Here is a 13713-nt window from a genome sequence, read left to right as displayed (position 1 = left end):
TGTCCTGGTTCCAGTTAGGACAGAGTTAATTTTCCCTCATAGTAGCTGGTAGGGTGCTATGTTTTGGACTAGGATGAGAAGAGCGCTGATAACATGCTGATGTTTTAATTGTTGCAGAGCAGTGTTTACGCCAGGCCAAGGACTTTTCGGCTTCTCGCTCTGTCCTGCCAGCGGGCAGGCTGGGGGTGCAGCAGGAGCTGGGAGGGGACAGACCCAGGACAGCTGACCTAAACTGGCCAAAGGGGTATTCCATACCATCTGATGTCATGCTAAACAATATATAGGGGTGGCTGGCCGGGGTGGGGGGGCCGGCTGCTCGGGGATAGGCTGGGCATCGGTCAGTGGGTGGTGAGCAATTGCATTGTGCATCACTTGTTTTTTACACATTATTATTATTAATACTATTATCATTATCACTATTATTATTATTGTTATTACTATGTTCCTGTCTTAATAAACTGTCTTTATCTCAACTCACAAGCAGTAAGACAGACAAAGATGTCATTAAAACCAAATACAAATAAGGCTTAAAAGCCATTCTAGAATAGTGAAGAGACAATGTTTACTTTCATACTATAAAAAGGATGCCTAGAGAAACGATCACCTGAATTTGTTCACTAGAGCTGGAATGGACATTCAGTGGGATGCACTGAAAAATATTGCTACATTCTCATAGTGAGAACTTGATTTTTGAGCCAAGTTCAAAGAGAACAAGTTTGAAAAGTATTTATCCAGAAAGGCATTTCTAATATGAGAAATGTAACATTTCCTTACTTAGAAAAAACATTAGTAAGTGCAAAAATCCTAAGAACACACCTTGGAAGAGTAGTACAGGAAAATGTTTATTTATGTGAAGGTTGGATCATAAGTTTTTAACCTAAGCAAGGACCAGCAAACTATCAAAATACAAATGTCTGTTTGAGAACAGGTAATTTAGATTTACAGTGCATACACCAATAATTTGATTAGCATATACACACATTTCTTAAAAATAATGCTATTATATGTCAGTAAAAAGTATTATAAGAAGTTTAGGAGAGCAAAGTAGAATAGAGCTGAGTAGAGAACATTGACTTGTCAGTGCAGCAAGCAATCATTAACAGTGGAAAAACTGTATCAAAACAAAAATCTCACATTTCATTAATTTGGAGAAAATCCTTCATGAATCAGGACTCCTTTTTTTTTATTAGAATGTTACTTCATTGGAAACATTCTTTGTCATACATCCTGTATTATGTGAAAGAATTGCTGAGACAGGCATTTTCTGTTCTTGGCACTGCGAATTATCATTGTAATGCTTTTATAGAAAGCCCATAGTGAAACATGAATTCTAATCATTACCTTATGAGACAAGGAATCAAATATTCCCCAGAAAAGTTTCTCAGTTAAATGTAATTCTTCTTCTGCTGCAATTCCATAGCTTCCCATTCCTGAAGGTAGACAATAGTATTTCCAGCACTGTTCATAGTGATTTGTCAGAAGCTAGTTGTTAAAAAAAAAAAAAAAAAGAAGTGTGTAAAACATTGATATTTAATAATATGACTCACTGGGTAGCATCTGCTTAAACAGTTACATAAGTATTATTATTTATTATTATTACTTATGCCCACCAATACTATTTATTCTTTATTTCTAACAGATCTTAAAGAGAGTCTTTTTTTCTTCTTTATCTTTTTGGGGGAGCAGTAGAGCTGTGCCACTAAAGCATAAAGACTCTGTTATCCCCAGCTAGACAGATTACTGTGAACTGAGTTTTATGCTGAATGCATGTACACAAAATACACCATTTACCTTGAGAGGCATTTTACAGTACTCATTGAGTAGCGGTACATCAAAAACTAGCCTTCTCAACAGCTGTTGTAGCATAGAGGGACGTAAGTGGCTGTAATTAAAAAAAAAAAAGAAATGAAAAAGGAAGTTCTTGTTAGTAAAAATTCATACAGACCAGTGAAAATGAAATACAAATTTAAACGATTTTCCACATCGGTATTCAAATGACTCATGAAAACTATTTTGAGAAACATATGGTGTGCACACAATGAAAAACAAAACGAAGAGTTAATACCCTCAGGTGTATAAAAAAATCATGAAAAAACAAATACTAGACTCTCTAAATAAGTTTGAGGAACCTGACTCTACGTCATCTATCTAATGATATAGCACAAAGATAAGCAGCTTTTGGACTGTCTTATGCAATTAGACAACAGCTATGATTGTTCATATGACAGCAGAGGAAAGGCTGTTTTTTGTTGCTGTTGGTTTTTGTTTGTTTCTTTGTTCAGTTTTAAGGATTCTTCAGGGTGGTTTAGATATACAGAAGAGACAATCAAAGCAAAATAAACAGAATATTGCCCTAAAAGAATGGTTTTTGATATGAAACTACAAAGCAGCAAAACACTCCTGACTGAAAATGATCTTGGAAATACATTATGATTACTATTATTAGAAATAAATCTGTACATCTCTACTACATCAAGGCTCAGTTCAGCTTTAGGATCAGTTTTCGGATTTGGAGAATGATGGATAGTTTATGTTTTTGTTTTGGTTTTAGTGTTTCTTTGTTGGCTTCTTTTTCTCTTTTTATTTTCATTCTTTCCTTTTTTTAAACAAAGAACAAGGTTCTTCAAACCACAATAAAAAATACAAACACGTCAACCCTTTAAATCCCCAACACACACACGTTGTCAAACTCGCCTAAACATTTTTAGTAATTACTGGCATTTTGTTTTTACAAATAATCACAATTCATCCTGTATCATTGCAAAGCTCATAGCAATGCAACAGCTTGTAGAACGCAGTATGAGTAACAGAAAAATCAGAACTATTTTCTCTTAGGAAAAGAAATCCTGTCATACAGTCAGGTCATTTATTTCATTCAAGAGTAAAACACTCTTCATTCTACATTATACACAATGAAGAAAATTATTAAAATACATATTCTTATTTCCATACACACACAAACGAAATCAATTTGAATATATGTATCATACATACTGGCAAATAGCAAGCAGGCATTCTTCAATAGTGTCTCGTTGTGCTTTTGTAAGGGAACGTCCTTTGGATAACCTATATATTGTGTGAAGCATGGAGTCAACCAGAGAAGCATGATGCTCTGTTCCAGAAAAGAGGGGAGCACATCTTTTGAGTAACGGAAACACAGCTGAACAAATATATCTATTTAGTGCGAGAGCTGCCTCTGTGGTACTTAGAGTAACCTGTATGAAGTAGTAATTGATTGTTAGTATCATATGGAATAAAAGTTACTAAATATGAAATTATAAAACATAATAATGACATATTCCTGAGGTCCCCTTAGTGCCAGAGTGCTAATGTAGTATTCCCAGTAAATGCATGAGGACAAAAGCCATTTTTTTTGAACTTGAGAAAATCAAGTCATCCCACTTATCCCATTAAAAACTGATTTCTTGCCCCACTGCTCTCTAAACCAATAAAAGCAAAAAAGAAAACAGGCAGCTTATTTCTTTAAACAGGTTATGAAAAATCACCAAGCATTAGGTAGTGTTTTTCATCTCACTCAATTTCTTCCTACCTACACATACATAAATTTTCAGTGCAATTGGAAAACACACATGAAATAAAAGTAATCATTAGGCCTATTACAGAATATCCTATGCACTTATAGCATAATTAAGGTAAGCCTGCATTTAAAGTACAGTACACCATTGCTTTCAGTGGTACTGAATACTTACAATTAAAACTTAAACAGTATAAATGAATAAAAATATAATTGAACTGTTACTGCTTGGGTTTACAGTGAGCATATTTTTTTTTTTAAAGATTTTTTAATTTGAAGTTCCATTTAATACACTAATTGAACCATTAAATCCAGCCACAGCACCTAATCTGCATAGCAAAATACTTACTGTATCCAGAGAGGCAGAAGCTCTTAAATCTGGTAAAAATCCAACTTCCAATAGGTGAAGGAGGAAGCTTTGGTCCTTAATACCATATACACGGTCCAAGAAGAGTACCATTGGTGCTTTATGATCAGGACAGAAATTTGCAGACATGTCTGGCTCATTTACTGTGCCATCTACACAAATATATAATGGCTTTTAATAGAAAATCACTGAATAAACAAGAAACAAGAGGACAATGAAAGACACTATAATTATATTTATTGACTAAAATCAAATGTTTGAAATCATAGTCTTGGTTCAGTTTTCTTGTACGCTGAAAAAGAATTCAAGGTAGTTATTAAAAAAAACACTTATATTGCAATTGATTAATTTTTCTGTCTTAAATGAAAAGAATGAATGGCTAAAGTATTCTACTTGTTTCATTACTATTACAGAGAATATTTTTAAGGTAAAATTAAAGAAACATATTATTGCGAATATTAATATATAGTAACTGAAGTTTCAGAAGGTTAAGAATTTTCATTTCTGTATCATGTAAACTAGACTAGAAAGAATATGTAATCCAAGCAAATACAACAGTAGCAGACATTAACTGATAAACCATCTGTAAAGGGGAATAGATAATTCTTGTGAAAAAGAAAGGAAAACAGAAGGAGGGGAAGGAAGATAACATTACTTTGGAGTAGAACAAAATGATAGATTGGTAGCTTATAGCCAGTGGAACATGCAGCAACTAACATGAAAGATGAAGATCATATACCATAAAAACCTCTTCCTCTGTTGCATTTATACTTTACATAAAATTACAGTTTGTAAGGTTATCTTGGAAGTTATGTTTGGAAACAAATCCACCCTGGAAAACTGTAAGACCGCTTCTAGGAAAGAATCAACAGTCATACAACAAGCAAGAATACATGATCAATACCCCTTTTCACCTTGAACTCTCTGATTTTGTAGTATTTTTAAGTTTCAAAGTGATGAAAGTACAAAGGGAATGAGGTCAAGCTTACGTGTTATACCTAAAGAGATAGTGTTTCTATAGCAACTGCAGGAGACAAAATACTGGGACAGATGGGCCACTGCAGTGTTCCAGTAAGGTATTTCTTATGTTCTTACATTCTCTGCTCCACAGGACCAAGTATCTCTTCTATAGGTCTAATTGATCCATACCTAATTAAAATCTAAAGAACATTTCACACCTGAAAGTTATGTGTTAACAGCTTTTTATAAAATGTGAACTTATCTACTAGAAGTATTGAAGTTACCTTTGTTAACTGTTGACAGCTTTAGTGGTATACTTATAATTCCAACCAAATCTTCAGTTGGCACTAGAGATCGGAGGATTGACCTGATTCGAATAGCTTCACCTTTTCCACTTTGAATAAGCTGTTAGAAAAAGTTCATCAAAGAAACTTAATACTGAGTGAAATCAGAAAAAAAAAAATCAAAATACTGATATTAGTATGGTTTTTTGGAAACACTGTACTGCCTGGAAAAAAATCATAGAAATCCAATCTATCACAGTACTATAAAGGAATGCTGATTTTAAGCTTATCCTACTTTTTCATCGCTCCTAATTTTGGTATAATAAATGGATAATTTATTGATGCTATAAATTCCTAATAAAACAAACAAACAGCTACATGGCTAAGCTTTCCAAGGATCAATCAGACAAAGTGCTGAAAGCAAAAATTTCTGAAAGACTCATGTTACTTAGAGAACATTTGGTGATAGCTTTTCAGCTTGCCTTTTTATACTATGAACAGATGCAAACCTGTCAGATGTATCTACACATTGTCCTATTATTTTTATGCAGTAAAAATCACAAAAGGAATTAATAATAATGGGGTGACCAACTTGATTTAACTTCCAGCAGAAATTACGTATTCACAATCTATCTCTGAAAACCTCTTCCAGTAATTTTCTTAACATGAAACTAGCAATATACAGCTAGATACAATTTTACAGCTAGTAAAGCTAATAGCTTTGGTAATTTTAAGTATGGACGTTACAAGTCAAATCTCTTGCTTATTGTTGTACTGAGACACACAAATATGGCACTTTCATCTGGATGTATGCTACTAAAGCATTTTAAATAGTGACAAAGAAAAGTCACTTTAACACCAAGTTTTACATGTGGCTGTTACAGGCATTACACATTCAAAACAGTTATTTCACTTATTTTTTCACATATTCGTGTAGTGTTAATAACATATTTCAACAGTACACAAGAATGAAGTTCTGTATCACACTGTTATGAAAATTACTTTTGTGGCTTTCTAGAGGACAGTAAAGGGCCATCTTCAGAAATTTTATTGGCAGTGTAAATGTGTACCACTAGTAGTTCATTTTTGCTTTAATCCTACAGTCATGCAAAAATCCCAAATTTTACATAAATAACAGAGCACAAGGAATCAAAAGCCAGTGATTCTTTATGAACAGTTGTCAGGGAACATATCTGTATAGATACAGTGAAAAATGCAATAAAGCATACCTCCTGACAGTAGAAAGCCTTTGAATAGGGAATATTTTAGTTAGACACATACAGTTCTGTTTACAAATCTCCCACATTTTCTGAGCAAGTGACAGAATGAACTTACATGCATTTCTGGTGCACAGCGTCCAAGTAAATCTATGAGAGCCGAGTAAAATGACATGATTGCATTGCCCATGTGCACAATCTCCTCCTCTTCCTCCTCCTCATCACTAAAAGATAATCAATAATACCAGTGAGTATTTTTGCTAATCCAAGTTTATAGCTCCTCTCTGGAACTAGATCCATGATCCAGAGACTATAAATGAGATACAACCATTTCCTCCAGTTACAGATTACAATTTTTTAATTTTTTTTTATCCCTGGAGTTAGGAAGTAATTGAACAGTAATAACTACTTCATACCATCCTTCTGTCTTCTTCTTGCACTTTACCATTATCTTAGCTTCATTCTGTAACAGACTTCTTATTTGCTTTGTCCTTCAGGCTTCTTCTCTTCTGTAACTCTTATTCTACATGATCATGTTTCAAGAATTCTATATGACAACTGCTTGTGGGTGTGAATCTCTAATGTTTTGTGTTTGTATAATGACTTACCCAATAGGGTCTATTATCTATATACCTCTGGTGAGATTAAACCAGCTATTAAATCATCATTTTCCAAACATGCATTCACATTTACTTACCCTTCTCTCCTATATCCTTGTGAGGGAAGGTCACGAGAAGGATTCTCTGAGATTCTGATAGCTTCTTGCATAGCTGCCAGCAAACCATTTCCTCCTTCTCCTCTAAGGTCTGGTCCAAAGCACTCTGGCCGTCGAATAAGGAGCTTGACAACAACACTTGCATTTTCTTCAACACTTTCACCTGAAGACCAAAATAAAGTCTTAGCACAATACATATTTTCCCCTGAAAGGTATCCTTTCGTCAGAAGGAGACTGTATTTTCCTCTGAATTTTACAAAATATAAAATAAATCTTCAATCTTATTTCTGAAAGCAAAAATCTATCATTTTGGCAGCATGAGATGTGCTTTACCAAAGGATATCTAGGTTTAAAAGTGACAGTATAGTCACTGTCTATATATAGTATATATAGTGACAGTATAGTGACAGCCTTGCCACAGTTTTACTACACTCAGTCTAGAAGGTTCACTTCAGAAGGTTAACTTGCTTTTTGTGCCAAAGACTACTTCCTCCTAGAGTTAAAATACTGTGATAGGTTCTTTTGCACAAAATGGACTAGAAAGTAACCCAAACATATAATACTGGCAAGTGAGAATGCCACTGAAAGTGGCAATTATCTATTCCTGGGCAATCTGTACAAATGATGATGAGACATAGTTTTTGATGGGCTCCATTTAGAGACAGGTAGATTTTGAATAAATTCATTCATGGCTTTAGGAAATATCTTGTAAGCACCACTCCTAGCACACGGACAGAGAAACGTACTTCTTACTAAAGTTCATGATACCACACACATTGAATAAAATTCACTTCAGCTTCTTGTATAAAGGGTAATTGCAGGCAATAAGCCTGCAATTGGGCAGGTGAAGGGAAGGCTGGGGGCGGGGGTGTTGACCCCAGTAAACAACCACCCAGCCTCTTGTTCCCCCCCATCTCCTGCAGGAGAGGGAGAAAACAGAAAGAAGGTGAGACAACTCATGGGTTGAGATAACAACAGTTTAGCAGAGAAAGCAAAAGCTGTGCATGCAAGCAAAGCAAAAAGATGAATTTATTCACCACTTCACATAGGCAGTGAAGTGCAGCGTAAAATATTTAGCCAGTTCCTGGAAAGCAGGGCCCCAGAACACATAATGGTTGTATGGGAAGACAATCAAAATAACCATGAACATCTGCCTCTTCCTAATCCTTTCCCTGAGCTTTTATTGCTGAGCACAATGTCATGTGATATGGAATATCTCTTTGGTCAGTTTGGGTCATCTCTCATGTCTATGTGTCCGCTGCCAACTTCTTGCCCACCCTGAATGTACTTGCTGGGGGCGAGGAAGGGGGCAGAGTGGGAAAAAATTGAGAAAGCCATCACACTGTGCAAACACTGTTTAGCAATAGCCAGAACATCTGTAGTTTATCAACAGTGTTTCAGCACTTTACGGACTCCTATGAAGAAAGTTAATTCCATTCCAGCCAGACCTAGCATAGGACAAGAATTATTTGATTTTAAATAGGCCAGCTAAAACAAAAAATGTTGCTTAACATTCTGGCCTTGGTACTCCATCAGTGGAACACTCATCTCAGAGTTGAATCTTCTCAGTATAACTAAAGAAAAACAACTCATATTTTAGACCAAATCAATCTGGGGTAAAATCTCCTGATTCTTTCTACTGCATACTTACATGTTGGTTAAATACTCTTCTTGTTGTTTAAAGCCTGAAATTGAATACTTCATCTTCTCTATACACAAAAAACACACATTAAAATCAGCTTTGTGTGGAAATGTATGTGTAGTTGAAAAGGGAAGAGAGTAGGTTATCTATTGTATAAATTCCAAAAGGGCACATAGGTTGTGACCCAGATGCTTGCTGAATAAAAGTCATTAAGAAAAGAAACTTTCACATAAATGATCTCTTTATATTTAATCTAACTGCTTTTAGTGCTTAAAGTTTAGCAGTTGGCATGTGGATATAATATGGGTATAATAATTGGGTAAAAAAAAAAAAAGCCCAGCTCATGGTTGAATGCAAACATTTAGAAAATTCACAGTGGATACCTTATAAAAATAATCTGTGGGATGATATGAGATTAATGGGACATATAGGAAGAAAACAAATTAAAGGAAAGGAAAGAGAGTTCAGTCATTGAACCTGTGATGTCAGTAGCTTTATCCCACAGATCATCAGTATCAGTATTTTACTTACAAGCTACAATAATAACCCAGTACATAAACTTTAGTATCAAGTTTATACTGAATTGAATTTTGTATCTTGAGCACACACTAAAAAAATGGGATTAGAAACTGTAGTTTTTAGCAAAGAATAACAGGGCCATCAGGAAGTCAAAGCCTTTGATATGGTCCCTCACCACATTCTTCTCTCTAAATTGGAGAGGTATGGATTTGAAGGATGGACTGTTAGGTGAATAAAGAATTGGTTGGCTGTTCACAGCCAAAGGGTTATGGTCAACAGTTCTATGTCTGGGTGGAGGCCGATCACAAGTGGTGTCCCTCAGGGGTCAGTCTTGGGACTGGTGCTCTTCAACATCTTTATCAATGACATAGACAACAGAATCGAGTGCACCCTCAGCAAGTTTGCAGATGACACCAAGCTGAGCAGTGCAGTCAATACAATAGAGAGAAGGGATGCCATCCAGTGGGACCTGGACAGGTTGGAGAAGTGGGCCAATGAGAACCTAATGAGGTTCAACACGGCCAAGATCAACGTGTTGCACTTGGGCTGGGGCAATCCCAGGTATTTATATAGACTGGGAGAATAAGAACTTGAGAGCAGCCCTGCAGAGAAGGACTTGGTCCTGATGGATGAGAAGCTGGATGTGAGCCAGCAGTTTGTGCTTGCAGCCTGGAAGGCCAACTATGTCCTGGGTTGCATTAAAAAAGGGGTGGCCATAAGGGAGGCAGAGGTGATTGTCCCCCTCTACTCTGCTCTTGTAAGACCCCACCTGGAATACTGCGTGCAGGCCTGGGGCCCCCAGTACAAGAAGGATGTGGAGCTCTTGGAACGGGTCCAGAGGAGGGCCACTGAGATGATCAGAGGGCTGGAGCACCCCTGCTATGAAGAAAGGTTGAGGGAACTGGGCTTGTTTAGCTTGGAGAAGAGAAGGCTCCGGGGAGACCTCATTGTGACCTTCCAGTACTTAAAGAGAGCGTATAAACAGGAGGGGAAATGCCTGTTTACATGTGTTGGTAGTGATAGGACAAGGGGGAATGGTTTTAAGCTAATACAGGGGAGATTTAGGTAGATATTAGGTAGATATTAGGAGAAAGTTTTTCACTAAGAGGGTCGTGAGGCACTGAACAGGTTGCCCAGAGAGGTGTGGATGCCCCATCCACGGAGGCATTCAAGGCCAGGCTGGATGTGGCTCTGGGAAGCCAGCTCTAGTGGTTGGCAACCTTGCCCAGAGCAGGGGGGTTGAAAGTAGATGATCTTTAAGGTCCTTTTCAACCCAGGCCATTCTATGATTCTATGAAGTCAGAGTTAAAGGAAGGTAACAGTAGGTGAGATAATTGGGACGGAGAGGTTTTGGAAGGAGCAGCTAAGCACTTCGAACATTTCAGTTTTGTATTTTCCCCACTTAAAACACAGGTATGATCTTGAACAAACACAACTCCTGACTTTGCACAGATCTTGTGTTTTACTAGATGCTTTAAAACCTGATACCTCAGAAAACTATGTAAGCCAGTACTCTATTGGAAAATTGCCTTTTGTAATGCAAAATAGCTTAATTACAAACCTCTAATTCTCCCAGTGGCTTAGTGGCCAAGGAAGTTCTAAAAGCAGAGCAAACTGGTTACGTTTTCAGATATATCACAGTCTGACCTAAAATAGTGCAATTTACTCTATACCACAGCTTACTTATTGATAGAATTCCTAGCTTCATTTGCTACCTTAATAAGATACTCAAATCAACAATAAAAGTTGCAAAAGGAATAACAAAAAAGTAACTATAATTTTGAAGATTCAAAAAAAATATATTAATAAACAGCATATAATAATTACCCGTTGTTTGCGATGAGAAGGGTATGCATTAACCTCTCTTCATCCATTAACACATTCTTATGTACAGAAAAGTAATTTTAACAAACCCTTTTGATAGAATGCCAAGAAATTATACTTACTGTTAACAAAAACTGCAAATCTTAAGAATGACAGGTAACGTTCACCCTCTATTGGATTCCATCCAATGTCTGGATATCCTTTCGCTAGCAATACTGGACAACTCTGCAGGCCGCAACCAGCCAAATAAGTAACAACCTACAATATAGAAGCAATATTTATTCATGTATGTGGAAATAAATTTCTAAAAATACTGCCAATGCATGATTTTTTTTAATAACATGGTTTTAATATAAGAGGTGTTTCATCTGAGAAACTACCAACACAGAAACATCAGTCTTAGTTTCTAGCTCTTGCTTTTGATAATGACAAAAAAAGCCAAACACTCTGTATTTCTGAAACTACCAAACTATATCATGACACAACAACAGAACAACATGAAAAAGATTTAATTTGGAAGGTAAAAAGTAGAATAAAATACTAAGGAATTAAATAGTCAGATCTTTTTTACACTTTTTAAACAACAGTTAAAAATACTAACAACTTCAAAATTGCATAAATAGCTATATATGAATAATTTGCTACAACAGCAAAGTAAACGTTGCATCAGAAGCTTACCTACTGTAAATCCAATTCTAATAGATATGCAAATAATTAAATTTTTCAGAAGATTGATCAATATCAGCGAACAGTCAAGTTTCTGGAGAACCATAAAGTTTAAAATTTTTGGTAATACACAAATACCCAATATAGCATTTCTTATCACGAAGAATATCTTTAAGCAAGACAAATCACTGAGAAATTACAAATGTAATTAATTATAGTAAGCTGAATTTCTGAAATATGAATGAAACACTTTCTCAATAATTTAAAAGGAAATTGTCAGGTAACTGCACAGATGTGATCTTTGTTTTTATTTAAAATACATAAGGATAACATTTGAACATGACTTTAGTCCTCAAATAGGTTTTGAAATAGGTAATTCACTGACTTGCCTAACATTACTTTCCTTGAAAATATGACAGCCAATGCTGGTGCTCCAGTCACTAACAGTGTATCCTGGGGTCAACACTGTTAATATTTCATTAACAATAGAATGGAATGCACTTTTGGCAAATTTGCAATTGATAAAAAACTGGGAATTGTTCTCAGTGCTACCTTTATCTAATTAGTATATTCCTGTGCTCTCACACCCTTTCCATTCATATTCCTGTCCCTGTCTTCTCTGAGCTATCCCCATCATATGTCCATTTATTTCCATTTTCTAACCTTTGCCTCTCCCAATGTATATGCTGAATACAAACACCACCACAACCACTCTTCACCCACTTCTACCCTCATCTACCCCCATACTCCACAAAGGCTTTACCTCTGCCAAACTATCATATTAAACTCTGCCTTCTGGCTTCTGTTTCCCACTGCTGTGTTAGAACATATCCCTTCCCTTTCCTGCGTTACTTTTCTTCTGACTTTGTATCCACCTTCCATCTACTATTTTGTTCCCCTTCCCAGGTATATACAGAGAACTTTATGCCATTTTTTGTATCTTTTTACCCACTATTCCTACTTCATCCCTCTTCTCCTTAAATTTCCCTTTATTCCTAACCACTGTGAATGGTTAGGAATACTACCTGAATCCTGGATTCAATTTACTGCTGAAGCTAAACCAAATATCCTATTCCAATTTCCTTTGTTCATGTATCTAACCTACTATTCTCTTAGATTTTACTTCTGTTCTCCCCATCAATCTCTTTGATTTATTTAAGCCATGAGACCTTTCTTCACATTCTCTTACTTCACCTGAATTTGCTCTTCCCCAGACAATTTTTCCTGACATGTCTTTCTCCTGTTTCATGCCTTTTTTCATGTTATTCTTTCTAGCTGATAATAATTTTGAAAGGATACAGAAGACAGGAAAACACCTTCTTGTTCTCTTTTGCTGTGATTCCCACCAAGTATAAAGCCAAAGCAGGATATAGCGCCAAAGCAAGGAAAATACTGCTCAGTCAACCTTATCCTAAGACAGCACATTCCTAGAGCAACTATTTCTGAAAAGATCATATTCAAAAATTACTGTGATCAGACTTGCCCTTTTCCCTACTACTACAAGTACACTGTTGAATAAGTAGGTTAGAGTGATCACTTACTTTATCCAGATCTGGCTCTTCCAGTGCTAGTGCAAGCTCATTGTTGTCCATTACGGAGGCTGCTGCAACATCTAGTGGTGTTGAACCTCTCATTGAAGGAAATGCTGCAGAAGAATGTTAATGTACAAAAATTAAATTCAGTTTGCAGTAATCACAGTCATGCAGCAGATGGCAGCAATCACAATGGAATCTAAACATATTAACAGTATGTTGTATAGCTGTTCTTCAATCAAGAACATGTTTAACTTTCAAATAATGCTAAAATAAATGCTGAAATTTTTTTCTGTCTTGACATCCATATCCACAAACATAAAGAACTATGCTGCTTTTAAATGCAGATAAAGAAATCAGTGTTAACAACATAGCAAACTAGAAAAAAAATTATACAACTATTTCTCTAGCAGAGCAACATTCTAGCTATATAACTCTAAGAAACTGTACAA

General features: G+C 35.9%; 1 protein-coding gene across 11 annotated transcripts in view; it reads right to left on the bottom strand.

Moving 5' to 3' along the window:
• RYR3 (ryanodine receptor 3) overlaps nucleotides 1-13713 on the bottom strand; it is a 234166-nt gene that overhangs the window by 81194 nt on the left and 139259 nt on the right. For all 11 annotated transcript variants that reach the window (XM_066997687.1, XM_066997680.1, XM_066997684.1 and 8 more), the window contains exons 42-50: nucleotides 13271-13374; nucleotides 11186-11321; nucleotides 7061-7241; nucleotides 6482-6587; nucleotides 5147-5267; nucleotides 3885-4054; nucleotides 2995-3215; nucleotides 1792-1882; nucleotides 1342-1482 (exon numbers count right to left, since the gene is read on the bottom strand). In XM_066997687.1, the coding sequence (XP_066853788.1) occupies nucleotides 1342-1482; nucleotides 1792-1882; nucleotides 2995-3215; nucleotides 3885-4054; nucleotides 5147-5267; nucleotides 6482-6587; nucleotides 7061-7241; nucleotides 11186-11321; nucleotides 13271-13374 (1271 nt within the window). The remainder of the gene's footprint in view (nucleotides 1-1341; nucleotides 1483-1791; nucleotides 1883-2994; nucleotides 3216-3884; nucleotides 4055-5146; nucleotides 5268-6481; nucleotides 6588-7060; nucleotides 7242-11185; nucleotides 11322-13270; nucleotides 13375-13713) is intronic.

The sequence above is a fragment of the Anser cygnoides genome, chromosome 5 (genome assembly GCF_040182565.1).
Source record: "Anser cygnoides isolate HZ-2024a breed goose chromosome 5, Taihu_goose_T2T_genome, whole genome shotgun sequence".
Lineage (NCBI taxonomy): Eukaryota > Metazoa > Chordata > Aves > Anseriformes > Anatidae > Anser > Anser cygnoides.
Note: the sequence above shows the minus strand (reverse complement) of the source record. Positions and strands in the feature narration are given on the sequence as shown.